Source organism: Fundulus heteroclitus, chromosome 13, assembly GCF_011125445.2.
Source record: "Fundulus heteroclitus isolate FHET01 chromosome 13, MU-UCD_Fhet_4.1, whole genome shotgun sequence".
NCBI classification, from domain to species: Eukaryota; Metazoa; Chordata; class Actinopteri; order Cyprinodontiformes; family Fundulidae; genus Fundulus; species Fundulus heteroclitus.
This window is the reverse complement of record NC_046373.1, coordinates 32,735,491-32,751,786: the sequence shown is the minus strand read 5'-3', so window position 1 is coordinate 32,751,786 and position 16,296 is coordinate 32,735,491. Positions and strand designations below refer to the sequence as shown.

General features: G+C 40.0%; 1 protein-coding gene across 1 annotated transcript in view; it reads left to right on the top strand.

The window, feature by feature from the left end:
* Positions 1-16,296, top strand: part of col28a1a (collagen, type XXVIII, alpha 1a) — a 72,369-nt gene that overhangs the window by 37,954 nt on the left and 18,119 nt on the right. Inside the window, 4 exon segments of the mRNA XM_036145891.1 lie at positions 1,662-1,730; positions 4,590-4,661; positions 9,363-9,431; positions 15,203-15,271. Of these exon segments, the coding sequence (XP_036001784.1) occupies positions 1,662-1,730; positions 4,590-4,661; positions 9,363-9,431; positions 15,203-15,271 (279 nt within the window).

Here is a 16,296-nt window from a genome sequence, read left to right as displayed (position 1 = left end):
TCAAAACAACTGTCCTCTTAAGATTGTTATCCAACAACAAATATTCAAATGAGTCCAGTATATAATCTAATCATATAGAGAATCAAATTCCATTACATACATTCCATTTTAAACCTAGTTATAAAACAAGCTTAATTTTTTTCAGTTAATATCAACTGATGAAAGGTTGTCCGTCCGAGGAAGCCCAGCTGTCCTAACTCCTGAATGAGCATCTTATGACAAAAGGCAAAAACAAATGAAAAACACAACAAATGAAAACATCATCAAAAATAAATAAATATATCATTGAATATTATATTGTGTTGCACTGAAAATGATTCAACCTCTACTACAAATTACATTTACTGACAGTGTTCTTGCGTTTGCAATAAAGAACTTGGACAACAGTCCAAATTCAGCACTTAATCTAATGACAACTATAGTCTTAAAATTAGTGTTAGTATATCCTAGAAATATGGTGAATCTTCCAAGAAGTTCAGAGAAGGTTAACATGTAATTTATTGGATGCAATCGAATCTGGCTCTAAAGGTATAAAGCTCCCGAAATCCTGAGTGCTGTGGGCCGTCATGTTCTGGTCACAGTTCCGCAGTAGTGATGCGCGGAACAATACTGAAATAATCAAAATATCACTACTTCTTATACTTCAGTCCTTCAACGTGATGTAAATCATTAACAGGAAAACAGTGTTGTGACAGCACAACAAAATTGTGAAACACCTCAGGTTAGACCCCAACACAGAATATGAGGTGTTCATGATGAGGTGCCCGGAGGAGGAGAGTACTACGCCAGGGGCTGCTACTAGGGCAAGACAGATGTCTGGGGTTCAGTCGTTCAGTGCAGGCAGGTATAACCCAGAAACAGAAGATCTTCATTTATACGCAGATTTAATTACTCAATGGTGAAACATATGTATTAACTGGGTCACTTCAGAGAGCAACTGGCTGCGCTGTATTTCATTTCACCAGTCAAAACTGTAAGTGGCTGAATAGTTATTTCCCATGTTTTTATTTAAATAAAAATTAAACCACGTATTGTTTTCTGCCCACTTAACAGCAGTTTGTTAGACAAAAAAGTAGCAAAGACTCAATAAAATACAGAGGTTTTTAATTACAAGAAATAATGTGGTAAAGTTAATAGGACATAAAAGTAAATGTACTTTTCTTCAGAAACAGACATCAGTGTATTTATATGGCTAAACACAGTCCAGATCTCAACCTAAACCTTAGTTTTGGAAGTCCAAAAAGAGCTGACAGGATTATTTAATCTATTATCTGAAGGTGTGAACCTGTCTGATGAAATATGCAGTTTTGCAATAGTAAAGGTCATGTCTAAGTGAATATTACCTGTCTGACTAAAACACTATAATTTCACCAAAACAATTGCAACAAAACTAAAACAAAATGATGAATTATCTGTTTTTCACCTGTTCTTATGTAAAGGATTATTGAAACAGTTTTACTGATTTGGATGAAACCTTTCCATTTCCAGATTGGTCAGCTCTCAGCCTAACTTGATTTGAGTCATATCTGGATATCTAGAATATATTGTTTATTCTTAAAACAAACAAACTAAAAAAGCAAGCTGCTGATTTATAATATACAAGTGTGCTTTTACTTTTTTTTGTGTAGGTTTATGTATAATTATTTCCTCAATGTCACCAGGGAGAGATGGGTTTACCTGGACCGCGAGGCCCAGAGGGAGCACCAGGAAGAGGCACATCTGGAGAAAAGGTAACTGTTCAATTATGAGTTGTTCAGCTGCCATTCAAGCATGGATTAATGTGGGTGACAGTGTTGTACAAACTGTTACACAAATTCACAGAGAGATTAGTAATCACATTGGTACTTTAAGTTGTTTTCACAGCAGAAGAGTAAAAAAGCTGTTTAAATGTCTTGCTTTTTTAGAGTATACAAACTCTATGTGCTTAAACAGACCAGCTTGCTCATCCTGTTAGTTGTTTTGAGTTGTTTTCACTCACCGAATGCTTCAGAAATAGACCTATGTGTGAGATTCTTGGTAACATGTCATAGTGTGAATGCTTGTAAAACCATCTGGGGTGACAAGCTATGGCCGCATTGTAGGTGTTAGAAAGATGGAACATGAGGCCATCCTTGTTTACTCCTCTTTGGAACCGCCTGCCTGTCTGAAAATGAGCACGTTGCTGTCTTCAAAAGATTGTATATTGTAGTTGAGATGTACTGCATTGTAAAAAGTATTTAATATTTAAATGATTTTAATTCATTAGACAGGAAAAAAGTGTTCCAACCTAAGGAAAAGTAATTGCCCCCTAAACCTAAAAACTGGTTGTCCCAACCTTTCGGGCAACAACTACCATCAAGTGTTAGTAATAACAGGCAATGGGGCTTTTTCATCACAGTGAAGGACTTCTGGCCCACTCACTTTTGCATAATTGTTTTAATTCTGCCAAACTGCCGGGATTTCAAGCAAAGACTCCTAATGTCCTATCTGGGTTTTAGTCGGGGGTTTGACAAGGCCACTCCAAAATAAGAATTTTGTGTTTTTTATTCCCGTTTGAGAGGTGAACTTGCCGGTGTGCTTTAAATAAATGTACTGTGACATGACCCAAATATGCTTGGTCTGAAGGTCACCAACTTGGTCTGCCATTTCTCTTCAGGGGAATGCTCTAGTAGAGAGCAAATTTCAGCTGTGAATGGCTCATGTGACCTAGACCACCGCTTTACGGCAGTCTGAGCTCCCCTTAATCACCATACCTAAACTTCCATGCTTCTAGTTTTCTCATCTTTGAGTCAAAGTTCTTCATGGCCATGGTTATTGTTAAAAAATCCAGTATATATAATTCACAAAGAGTTCTGAAATTCTTCTTAAAAGTTGTTTTGATTCTACCGGTCTAGCAGTAATCAGATATGATTCAATTCAATTCAATTTTATTTACATAGCGCCAATTCATGAATTATGTCATCTCGAGGCACTTTACAAAGTCAAATCAATCATATTAAATACAGATTGGTCAAAAATGTCCTATAGGAGGGAACCAGTTGGTTGCATCAAAGTCACGACAAGCAGCATTCACTCCTGGAGAAGCGTAGAGCCACAGGGAGAGTCGTCTGCATTGTCCATTTCTTTTAGAAATCCCTCACACTGAGCAAGCATGAAGCGACAGTGGGAAGAAAAACTCCCCATTAACGGGAAGGAAAAACCTCCGGCAGAACCGGGCTCAGTATGAACGGTCATCTGCCTCGACCGACTGGGGGTTACAGAAGACAGAGCAGAGACACAACAAGACAGACAAAAAAGCACAGAAGCACACATTGATCCAGTAATCTGTTCTACATTAGATGGTAATAGCGGGTGAGCCGTCTTCTCTGGATGATGTCACAGTTAACAGAACATGAAGAAAAAGAGAGAGAGAACAAAAAGTTAAAAGCTGAAATGACGATAGTCATTTCAATGCAATGCAATGCAAAACTGGAGAACAGTAGAAATCAGCAGAGTGAGAAAAATAGGCCCTGATGTCCTCCAGTAGCCTAAGCCTATAGCAGCATAACTATAGAGGTAGCTCAGGATAACATGAGCCACTCCAAAGTTTTAAGATTATTCTTAAACGTAGACACGGTGTCTGCCTCACGGACCAAAACTGGGAGTTGGTTCCACAGGAGAGGAGCCTGATAGCTAAAGGATCTGCCTCCCATTCTACTTTTAGAGACTCTAGGAACCACCAGCAGACCTGCAGTCTGAGAGCGAAGTGCTCTGTTAGGAACATACGGGGTAATCAGAGCTCTGATATATGATGGAGCTTGATTATTAAGGGCTTAATACTGTTAAATCAAGAATAGAATTTAAATTCTATTCTTGATTTAACAGGATTAAATCAAGAATAGAAGATTAAAGCTACCAAAACTGAAAATGTAGGTAATTACAGTTAGTTCATGATCTAAGCAATGCGGGCAATGACATTATCAGTTCAGTTTTGTTGGATAGCGTTTTCACTTAGGTACTACAACAAATGAAAACATGATGACCTGAAAGTATTTAGTCATATAAAAGTAAAAACAAAACAAATTCCAGGGGTTAAGTTACTGTTTCATTGCACATGAAATGAGTCTTGACTTGATAAGCTGACAGTTCTGTTGGGCCATCTTGTTGTGTAGCTACTTGTTGTTTCATTAGTGTATAGATCTAAACATTCCCTGCAGTGTTGGTTTGTACATGCAACACAGCTGAGCTTTTATTTAGGTGTTCTAGTCAATAGATGAGCAAGTCTCTGTCTGAGGAAAATGTTATGCACCAAAATATTCCAAGTGTCTCAAATACTTTGGTGTCTTATGGAAAGACAACATTCCTTTATGTGCCCTCCTCTTCTTGGTCCTTTGATAAAGGGATTTCTTTCCAAAACACCTTAACATAAGTCCAGTTAATGTTTCCACAAGTTTAACGTTCTTCGTTGCTGTTTGTGATTCTTGTCCAACACACACACACACACACACACACACACACACACACACACACACACACACACACACACACACACACACACACACACACACACCAATGCACAGTATGACTCATGCTAATATGTCTAATCTCCTGTGTATGTGGCCTTTTTACAGGGAGATAGAGGTGACCAGGGTTCCAGGGGACTCTCAGGCTCTTCAGGCCCAGTTGGACCTTCTGGTGCCAAGGTGTGGAAAATAAGACCTATTACATTTGAACCATCTGTGCTGTTATTACCTGCCACCAAAGCATGCATTACACGTCAGTCTGTATGATTATTAAGGTATATCAGTGTCTGAAAATATGATGGTTTAAAAAAAATAAAATAAAAAAAATCTCAGTAACTATAGCTTTCTCTTGCTGGTTTAAGCATAAAGTAATGCAGAGCGGGGATCACTGATGGCTTTTCGCATGTTTGATTCATTTGCAATGTGGAAATTGAGTGGGGTTGAGCTTCTCTCTGCTCTATCTACTCCAATAAATATGATAATATATAGCCAGACCAATCCTGCCCTCCACTGCCTCGCTGAGTCAGCATCGTGAGCCAGTGCCTCAAACTGATAAGGCTCTGGCCTGCTGGGCTCCACAAAGCCTTCCTCAACCTCCAGTGATGAGGGGGGGTGAAAAATCCTCCACCTCAAAAGATCGATCAGTGGCGTAACTACCGCAGTCATTCTGCTCAGTTTCCATGATTCGATACAGCAAATTAGGCTAGCTCTGGCTTTTCCCCCATCTTGAACACAGCACCCCCCGCCCCCATCCTGCTTATACCTGCCCACAGTGGTGGAATTTTTCAAATTTGTCTTGGGCCAGGATTACGCTTTTACATGTGGGTGAGTTACACTTTAAACTTGTCTCTGATTTGTGAGCTGCTATGCAATAGAGTTGTAAACCTTGATGGTTTGACCATGGTGCAAAATGCCTACGGTCCAGAAGATAGGATTCAAGTTTCAAGTGCATATGAATACTTTGATTTGTAGCACACATGGGCAGTAACTTCCAGAAAGGAACTTAGCCTTCGATCAGACCAGAGGTCATTTGTTAATGACTCACATGGCGGAGTATGCAGTTTCTCCGAAATAGATTCCTTGTTCTTCATTAGCAATTCTGGTGTCCGTCTCTAAGAAATAGTTTTTCTACAGATCGGTATGTATTTAATAGCCATAATCCCAAGAAAATGTTTAAAATGTCCATTTTCCAGAAGTGACAGAGGCAGACCACCCAATTGTCAAATCTTGAGCAATTTATTCACTGATGGCTTGTTGCCTTGATGATTGTAGGCTGTTCATAATAGTTGGCTGTGTGACATCTGTCTGTAAACCGACCTAAAAGAGGAAGATGGAACCTAAAAGAGGAAGATGGAAGAGGAATCAATAAAATATCTGGTCATTTGAATATAAATTACATCAAAAGAACAACCTTATACAGTAGCTGGATCAAGTATCATGGTGGGATTTTGCATAGACTTTGTGGAGGTCTCTATATGCAGGCCAGAAAATCTGAGAGGACATGGAGCAAACATGGAGAAGCAGCATTTTGTTCCTATGCTTCTTAAGTCTGGAATAAACTTAAAGAAAACTGCAAATCAGCTGAAGCACCGAGTTCCTTTAAATAAATGGCTTGTACAGTGCCTTAACTAGTCATTCACACACACATTCACACCCTGATGGTAGTGAGCTATGTTAGTAGCTACAGCTGCCCTGGAGCAGACTGATAGAGACGAGGCTGCCATGCACCGGCACCACCAGCCTCTCTGCCATATGTTTGATATGTCGATGTGTTTATGATGTTTTATGTTTTCATGATGTAAAGCAATTTGAACCGCCTTGCTGCTGAAATGTGCAATACAAATGAACTTCACTTGACAATGCACACCTCCAAATATGTAATGGTACATATTCATATATGTTTTAATACTGACTTTAAGATACCATTTAAAAATAAGTATATAAAATATATAAAGACAATATACATTTTCTTTTAAAAATATTCACTTTGCATACAGAGCAACTGTAGATTTATTTATTTTTAAATTGGCTGGTATGTTTGACTATTGAGCGGCTGGCATTTCTGGCAATTACAATTAGTGACAGTTTCCATAGTTCATGTGAGAGGATGGGGTGAACCATACACATACAGTATTTTTCCATTCTACACAAGAGGTTACAACCGCAACACTTAGAATGTTGCAGTTGAAACCATTAGGGAGGTATATCAAGTTGTTCAAGAAGCTGATGCGTCAGCCTGCTGTTGAAGTGATTAAAGTGCTACTTCCAGTTTTGAACTGGTTTTAGAGAACCAGCTCATGTTTCTTCAGTTTGCTTCTTCAAACTAGGAATACACTGCTAAAAGGTACTGGTTGAATCCAGATCTTCTGTTTTTGTAAAGCTTTGACAATTTTAAATCAAATATTTTAAATGTATTGTTTCACAAAACTAGCTACATAGTTAAATACAGAAATGTGTGAGTTTAATATCCAATTATTACCTTAATTTGAGATATATTAAATGATTTTTCAGGTCAATATACAGCACTTGGAACAAACTCACCCGTGTAACTTGAGAGGGTCGCATCTGTCGCTGAATGGGTCATGTGACCTTGAGGTCATGTGACAGGCTGAGCTCCCCTTAAACAACAGAGCTAACCTTACAAACTTCTGCTTTTCTCGTCCTCAAGTCAAAGTTTGTCATGACCAGGTTATTTTTTTTACAAAATACAGTCAATAATAGCCCCCAAACCTGCAAATCAGCTTTTCTCCTCTGTTGAAGTTCCTGCAGCCATTCATAATCAAATGATTGGGCTGGTTGTCTGCCCTGTCCTTCTCTTCCACAGCTCCTGGAGCTCCCCCTCCCTCCCTCCCTCCCTCTCCCCCTGGCACTGCCTCCTCCTCTCACTCTCCGTTTTAATGGGAGACTCTGAGGATAATCTGAAGGGGTGAATGTGGCCTTGTTTTTACAAGTAACTCCATGACTTTTCAACCTGCCGAATAATGTGCAAGGTGTTAAATGTGCCCTGCAGCCAACCTACAGGGGTTGGACAATGAAACTGAAACACCTCTCATTTTAGTGTGGGAGGTTTCATGGCTAAATTGGACCAGCCTGGTGGCCAATCTTCATTAATTGCACATTGAACCAATAAGAGCAGAGTGTGAAGGTCCAATTAGGAGGGTAATAGTACAGTTTTGCTCAAAATATTGCAATGCACACAACATTATGGTTGACATTCCAGAGTTCGAAAGAGGACAAATTGTTGGTGCACGTCTTGCTGGCGCATCTGTGACCAAGACAGCAAGTGTTTGTGATGTATCAAGAGCCACGGTATCCAGGGTAATGTCAGCATACCACCAAGAAGGACGAACCACATCCAACAGGATTAACTGTGGACGCAAGAGGAAGCTGTCTGAAAGGGATGTTCGGGTGCTAACCCGGATTGTATCCAAAAAACATAAAACCACGGCTACCCAAATCACGGCAGAATTAAATGTGCACCTCAACTCTCCTGTTTCCACCAAAACTGTCCGTGGGGAGCTCCACAGGGTCAATATACACAGCCGGGGCTGCTATAGCCAAACCTTTGGTCACTCGTGCCAATGCCAAACGTCGGTTTCAATGGTGCAAGGAGCGCAAATCTTGGGCTGTGGACAATTTGAAACATGTATTGTTCTCTGATGAGTCCACCTTTACTGTTTTCCCCACATCCGGGAGAGTTACGGTGTGGAGAAGCCCCAAATAAGCGTACCACCAAGACTGTGGCATGCCCAGAGTGAAGCATGGGGGTGGATCAGTGATGGTTTGGGCTGCCATATCATGGCATTCCCTTGGCTCTATACTTGTGCTAGATGGGCGCGTCACTGCCAAGGACTACCGAACCATTCTGGAGGACCATGTGCATCCAATGGTTCAAACATTGTATCCTGAAGGAGGTGCCGTGTATCAGGATGACAATGCACCAATACACACAGCAAGACTGGTGAAAGATTGGTTTGATGAACATGAAAGTGAAGTTGAACATCTCCCATGGCCTGCACAGTCACCAGATCTAAATATTATTGAGCCACTTTGGGGCGTTTTGGAGGAGCGAGTCAGGAAACATTTTCCTCCACCAGCATCACGTCGTGACCTGGCCACTATCCTGCAAGAAGAATGGCTTAAAATCCCTCTGACCACTGTGCAGGACTTGTATATGTCATTCCCAAGACGAATTGACGCTGTATTGGCCGCACAAGGAGGCCCTACACCATACCAATAAATTATTGTGGTCTAAAACCAGGTGTTTCAATTTCATTGTTCAACCGCTGTATGTGGCGAACCCGGAGGGTAACCTGGTTGACAGGGGCGCCATACAGGTCACTGTAGTTCTACAAAAAAATGAGAGTAAACTTTTTATTTGTTAATAGCATCCATCCATCTATCCATTCATGATCAAAGGACCATGCACACATTTATAGTTAAAACCATATCTTTGCATTCACTTTACGAAAATAAAACTTTGTTCTGTGTTTCTGACAATCAGATTAAACCATTCCCGGTTTAGGTCAGGTAGGATTAACAAAATTATTTCTATTTGCTAAATGGCTGTATAATATAAGACACCATTTGATGGGAACAACTAATGGACATTAAGCTTAATAGTTTTTGGTTTGTTTAGTCCCTCTTTAGAAAACATCTGTCTCTAACAATATTTGATCCTGTCTGTGTGAATGTACCAACAAATTAAATTAGGGTACTGTTATTTTGTTGAACACAAGACAACCTGCCCAAGTGTGAGTGTGTGTGTGTATTGTTGTTTTAAGAAAGGACAGCTGATTATGGCTTTCCTTTTTTACTATTCCACATTGGCTTAAAATGACAGTGACAAAAGCTTTTTGGATTGATGTTTTACTGACTCAGGGAGAGCCTGGCAGCCCAGGAATGACCGGCCCACCTGGACCTCCTGGACAAGGCTATCCAGGAAAAAAGGTAAAGAAGCCCATAACACCACTAACAAATGTCGCTGTGTCTTAATATTTTTCCAAAGAGTGAACATGAGCAAAGACTGATGGATTCTTTCAAAGGCTGTCCATTTGTTTCCATCAACTCATAAATTTAAATGTGATACAGCAAAGATCAATAACATAGTACAAGAAATACAACTTCCTTTACAAACTTCACAGTAATGGCGCATGAGGATGAGTACTAAGCATTAATATTTATTGTAGATCAAAACTTCTAAAAGTAAGGAAGTTTGTTTAACCAATTTCTTATTTTTTAACAATATTTCTTGACAGTAAATCCTTTACCTTTTGAAATTCAGTTCACTTTACCTTGGATGGTGCCACATTGGTAAGTAAACTACATTCTGGCTTGAGCAGCAGAATTGATTGTTAGGTTGTACCTAAGAAAAACTTGCCTCTCTTGGCGTAAAAAAAATTGTCAACATTAGAGGCTCTCTCAATACAAAAAGAGATTGAGATGAGGATCTGTAACCATTGGTAGTCCCATATCACCCATCCTAGGGACTGAAGAGATGACAATGCTCACTTTCTCAGAGCAAGGTCTATGAGGGGCTATAAGGGACACATACACTTATACACATGTTGTGCTATTACTCACTGTTTTAAGTTATTTAATGTTTAATAAACAACTCTGTCTGTTAAGTATTGTTCAGTGAATATCAGCCCAAGGAATATCAGCCAAGCCCAATATCAGCCCAAGGGCTGGTCTTAGGACAATGGTTGAAAGGAATGATTCGAGCACTGGCATTCTTTTAACAGCAAACTCTGCACACTTATAGAATAAATGAGTGACAACTTCTCTTCAAGTGCAAGAATTTATTACCAGAAATAAAATGAACATCTAGAGAACATCCCCATAAAATGCTGTTTATCAGAATCAGAATCAAGTTTAATCGACAAGTATGTTTGCACTTACAAGCAATTTGACTTGGTATTGATGGTGCAGACAGAAAATAAGAATACATTAAAATAAGAAGCAAAGGATATATACACGGAAGCTGTATATACACAGCAGACTGTGCGTCAATGTAACGCAGAAGCTTGTAAGTCCTGAACAGGGGAGAGAGACAGTGTCCAGATTCACGGGTGGCTCTTGGCCTTGTTGATAAGGCTGGTAGCAGATGGGAAGAAACTGTTCTTGTGGCATGAGGTTTTGGTCCTGATGGACCGCAGCCTCCTGCCAGAGGGAAGTGACTGAAATATTCTGTGACTGGGGTGCGAGGGATTAGCCACAATCTTCCCTGCACGCCTCAGAGTCCTGGAGGCGTTCAGGTCCTGGAGAAATGGAAGATTGCAGCCAATCACCTTCTCTGCAGACCGGATGACACGCTGCAGTTATATAACCTGACAACAGCCAGCTGCATGTATCGCTCCGCCTAGCTCCACTCACATACATCTGGGACACGGCCATAGGAATTGCCTTTACTGAAGGCTGGGCCTTATCAAAACTCCTTGCATATGATTGGATAAGCCACTTGTCTGTCATCTTTATCGACGTGCTATTTCAACCACTCACACCGAAGCTAACCCGTGACGCTGATGAGACCGACGCGGGAAAAAAAAACTTTTTTTTTTTTTTTTTTTTTTTTTTTTTTTTTATGTGTTTGCGGCTGTAGTGCAGGGTTTCCCGCAGCGCTATCTTGGCGAGGCGGCCGCGGAAAACGTGTCGTCCACCCCCCCCCGCTCCGCGAGCCGGTCCGAGGAAAACGTGTCGTCCACCCCCCCCCCCGCTCCGCGAGTCGGTCCGCCTCGCATAAGCAAATTCCTGCGGGAAACACTGTAGTGGTCACACCGAAGCTAAGAAGAGGGGGGAAGACAGGCGGCAAAGCGCCGCGGGTCGGAGTCGATCCCGGGCCGACCGCGTCGAGGACTAAAGGCCTCCCAATATGGTTCGCGCTAACCGCTAACCGCTCCGCAAAACTTGCCAAATCCGGTCGGGAGAAGGGCGAAAACATGGTTTCCACCAACAAAAGCCTTCAGATGCGTTTTCTGATGTTCTTTTAATGAAACAATATCAGATAGATTGGACAACACGGAAGAAATAGCAGCATCAATGCTAACGCTTGCTTCCTCGATGCGAGCCGCCATTGTTGTTGGAATCTCACGGTGGCTTCTCCACTACGTCACATCCATGAAACACCCGCCCTGCGTCCTGATTGGCCAGACCATAAATTTGGTTGGGGAAATCACTTTGAATGAGCCGTGTCCCAGATGTATGTGAGTGGAGCTAGGCGGAGCGATACATGCAGCTGGCTGTTGTCAGGTTAGCAGTTATAGGCACTTGTCTGAATATTCTGAAGACAGATTCAAGGAAACTCTTTGTCAGACATATTTCCAGAAAATTCTGGTATTATATGATCCAAAACATTTCCATTTCCCCAAAAGAATGATGCTATAGATAGAACCAGAAATGATGGGGGGAAAAAAAAGTCAATGCATTTATTTAAAAGTGTCATAGTTACACAGATTCACTGAGCGTTCCCAGGGTAAGTTCAAACCACAATTTTATTCTTTCTTTTTTATGAAAGAGTTAGATGGGCGTTCAGTGGGATCTGTAGAGGATAACCAGTTAGTGGGGTCAAAGGAAAGTGTAAGGGGAAAAGATATTCCCTTAGGTGCCTAGAGTGTCTTACTGTTCCAGTGTTGGGAGTAAGCCACAGGAAAGGAGATTCTGTAGGTTGGTCAGGATGGTGGTCAGGTGGAGCTAGAGGCTGGAAAGCAGCCAGTCAGATGATGCCTCAAGAGCTGCAGTGGATGACCTTGAAAGGGCAAAATGAGGGGAAACCCAAGTCTTGGCATTAGAGCTGGTCATGAGTCTCATCCCAAGAGTTCAGAGAGAAGGAGGCGATCTTCAGCAAGGACAGACATCACAAAAACTAACCTTTAAAAAAGCTACAAGGTCTGTAAGAGAATCTATACCAGAAATATAGCTGGCATGACTTTACCACAAAGGACAATCGTTAGGCATAGAAGGTAACCAGGCAGCTTCTAGTATCCTCTGCTGTCAGATGAGAAGAAAACTGTTAGGTGTGTGTAAAAAAGCTTGCCGTTATTTTTGACCAGGACATGTCAAAATCCTATATTAAACAGGCTTCCATATTCTTTTTTTATCTCTGAAATATTGCCAACATTAGAAATATTTTGTCCAGGAGTGATGCTGAAAACCTAGTCCTTGCATTTGGTAAAATCAAGAATAGAATTTAAAATTCTCCTCACGTATGAAGCTCTTAATAATCAACCTCCATCATGTATCAGAGCTCTGATTACCCGTATGTTCCTAACAGAGCACTTTTTTTCTCTTCATTGTAGCTACACCTGGTCTGGTGTTCTGTTAGCTGTGACGCCATCCAGGGGAGGCAGATGTCACAATGACAAAGATGATTATTATCATCATCTGCCATCACCAAAAAACATAGAAAGGATTCCTGGATCAATGTGTGCTTCTGTGCTTATATTGTGTCTCTGCTCTGTCTTCTCTAACCCCCAGTCGGTCGTGGCAGATGACTGTTCACACTGAACCTGGTTCTACTGGAGGTTTCTTCCTGTTAAAGGGGAACTTTCCTCTCCACTGTCACTTCATGCATGCTTAGTATGAGATGTTGCTGTTAAGCCATCAACAATGATGACGGATTGTGAATTGGCTCTATATAAATAAAATTGAATTGAATTGAATAGAATAGCAGCAGATTACCATGTCCTCCTGCCAGGATCCTTTGTATTTAGAAGAACTCATACAAAACACACACACCAGGATGATGACACAATGGGCCTGATCTTCAAAGATTCCAAATAAGGAGTGCTAAAGTGTGTGTTCAGAAAAAATATTGCAGGTGCAATAAGTGGGCGTGTTGCAAGTGATCTTACGATTATGTCTGCAACCTCTAAGACGTCCAAAACCAGTTCAATCCGCCCCATTTAAACTAATAAATCGCATGCAATACTGACAGTTTTGGGGCTGCTGTACAAGAAAGATGAAGTTCTAAGCAACGTTTAAGTTTTTGAATGCAATGCCAGTCAAAAAGATGATTTGATTGAATTTGACTTTGTAAAGAGCCCTGAGATGAGGTGTTGTGAATTGGCGCTATATAAATAAAAATTGTATTTAACTGAATTGAAAAAGTGACTTATCAAGAGAGGTGATTAGGATTTCTTTCTTCCTATTTCCAGTCCAGACTCATTTAGAGTCAGGCTCCAAATGTGAATTTTTAGAGGTGAAAGATCACAGGATCACAACTATTGGACAGAGAAACAATAGCATGCTTATTAAATCAGGGTTTGGGGACTTTAAGTAAAAAATATCTCTAAGAGCCCAAAAGAAAACATTTACTAATAAATTCTTATAAAATTATTAACAGCACTTTATTGGAACAGCCTAATTTGCTCTGACTTTCTGACACCACCTAATTGTTTAACCTTTAATATAACTAGATATTGTCATGTTTAGTTAGCAAACCTACTTGGCGATTAAACTTGATTCTGATTCAGATTCAGTAGGACACAATTGCAGGTGACAACAAGAGGCAGAGAGGTGAAGTGAATTATAATTTTAATTATAACAAAAAGACCAAGTCACAGCTTGGCATGAGGTGAACAGAACAACAGCTAATATGACAAGGTAGCGACTGGCATGGCAACTGATGAGTTCAGCAACTGAAAAATGATGACCCGACATCTTATATATATGTAGGAGTGGAGAGAGGCATGGAAGCACAGTTGAGAGTAAACGGGTGGAAAACAAGGAATAGCTGAGATCATTGAAGGCAGAGGAACTGAGGGAAGGAGAATTAATGAGATGTAATGATCAGAGGCAGCGGACCCAGAATTCAGCCAGACCAGCAGAGGTTTCTTCAAAAAGAAGGTTCTTTAATAACAAATCCAAAACTGGACAAACAGATCTCAAACTATGACAGAACCCCAGAACCTAAAACACAAATAAACCAAAAGGCAGGAAAAAGCTAACTTTATCCAAATGATAAACAGGAACCAAGGCAGAATATTACATGAGCAGGATCTAAGACACAGAGAAGATAATAAAAAATAAACAAAGAACTAAAAGTAAACAAAACCTAAATAGATAAATATTTCTCTATATAGTCGCACAAATGAACAAACAAATAACTAAAATGACCACAACTAGAGAACACAGCAGAGAAAAACACCTCAGGATGAATTATTATGGCCAAAGTGGTGTTTTGCTTGTTACATCAGTAATAGTAATACCAGAGGTATACAGTATAGTAGCGTTGTCACAATAATCAATGCCTCAATGTTTGGGAGCAACTTAAAAAAGTCTGTAAAGCTCCTGTATCTGCAGCAGTGTTGTAGTAAGCCTCCAGGACAACATAAACTAACCCTAGCTGTTATTAACTTAACGGACACGGACAGCCCAATGACCAGGTAATGTAAGTCTTAGCTTCTCCTTCAAGCTCTGCAGTGGCTGTGGGGCGATGTCATCAAATTGGTAGCAACCACACAAGGAGAGGGGGCACTGCAGTGTAGACAAGCAGGTTGTAAAAATGGCAACTATTTCATAACAAATAAATACTCTGTTTCATCATATACATGCCTATAGTTGTCTATGGAAGGCTTTAAAAAAGCATGATATAGAAAGTTTAAGATTTACCAAACGCATAGAATTTCTGTGATACAACTGAAATTGTAATTTCTTCATTTTTGTAGGCTTGTTCGTTTGTGGACATTTATTTACATTGTCATGAATATTTTTGGTCCTAACAGGGAGATCCTGGGCCTGAGGGACCATCTGGACCAGTTGGAGAGCCTGGACTGGGAATAATTGGACCCAAAGTAATATAACACAGACAAAGCATACAGTTATGTGGAAAAAAATAGATAGCCCTTAAATATTAAATTGTTTTTATTAAGAATTCATCTTTGGAAATCAAAGTGAGTCAATTACACTAAAACAACAAAATTAATCTTCATTAAACCAAAGGATTTAAACAAAAAATGCATTTTCTAGCTAAGGAAAAACCTAAACCTAACCTTTCCCACCAACATTTAGTTATAATCCTTGTTGACTGAAAAAAGTGTGGTGAGGCAGTCATTTAGTGAATTTGGCGATGAAAGATTGCCCATCTCCTGAGTCTCAGCTGTTTGAGGGGTTTTATTTATGTATGTATGTATGTGTATATATATATATATATATATATATATAGATATATATATATATATATATATATAGATATATATATATATATATATATATATATATATATATATATATATATATATATATATATATATATATATATATATACAGTGTCCGAAATTAACTTTGTTATTCACCGGCCAAGTTGGCCGGTAGATGTAAAAATCCACCGGCCAGGCATATTTTTTTACCGGCCAAAATATTAATCCTGACCAGACCTCAACTTTTATAAAAATTAAGAGTGAGATTATGTTAATTATGGGGTGTGTGGTTGGGGGCGTGGCTGACTGGACCCTGGAAGAGAAATCTTTGTTTCCTGACTTAAAAAAAAGAAAATATTGTAGTTGATTATAAAAGACACAATATGAATTATCAGATTCACATCCAGGCGATTAAAAAACACTACAGATTATCATTATTCTATCCATGTTGGTCTTATTTGTGAATGAGGCAGAGTTTCATCAAGCCTGTACGGTCAGTGGGGGTTCTAGACCAAATTTAGCAGGGTGGGGCCAGTATTTTTCACAGGGGCACAGAACAAAAGATTTGGGGGGGGGACTTAACAGGTCAACATTTCATCGTTTAAAATATTAAGTAAGCCAAAGAGCCAATTGTGGCTCTGGAACTGCAGGTTGCAGACCCCTGATCTTTTCTCAATACA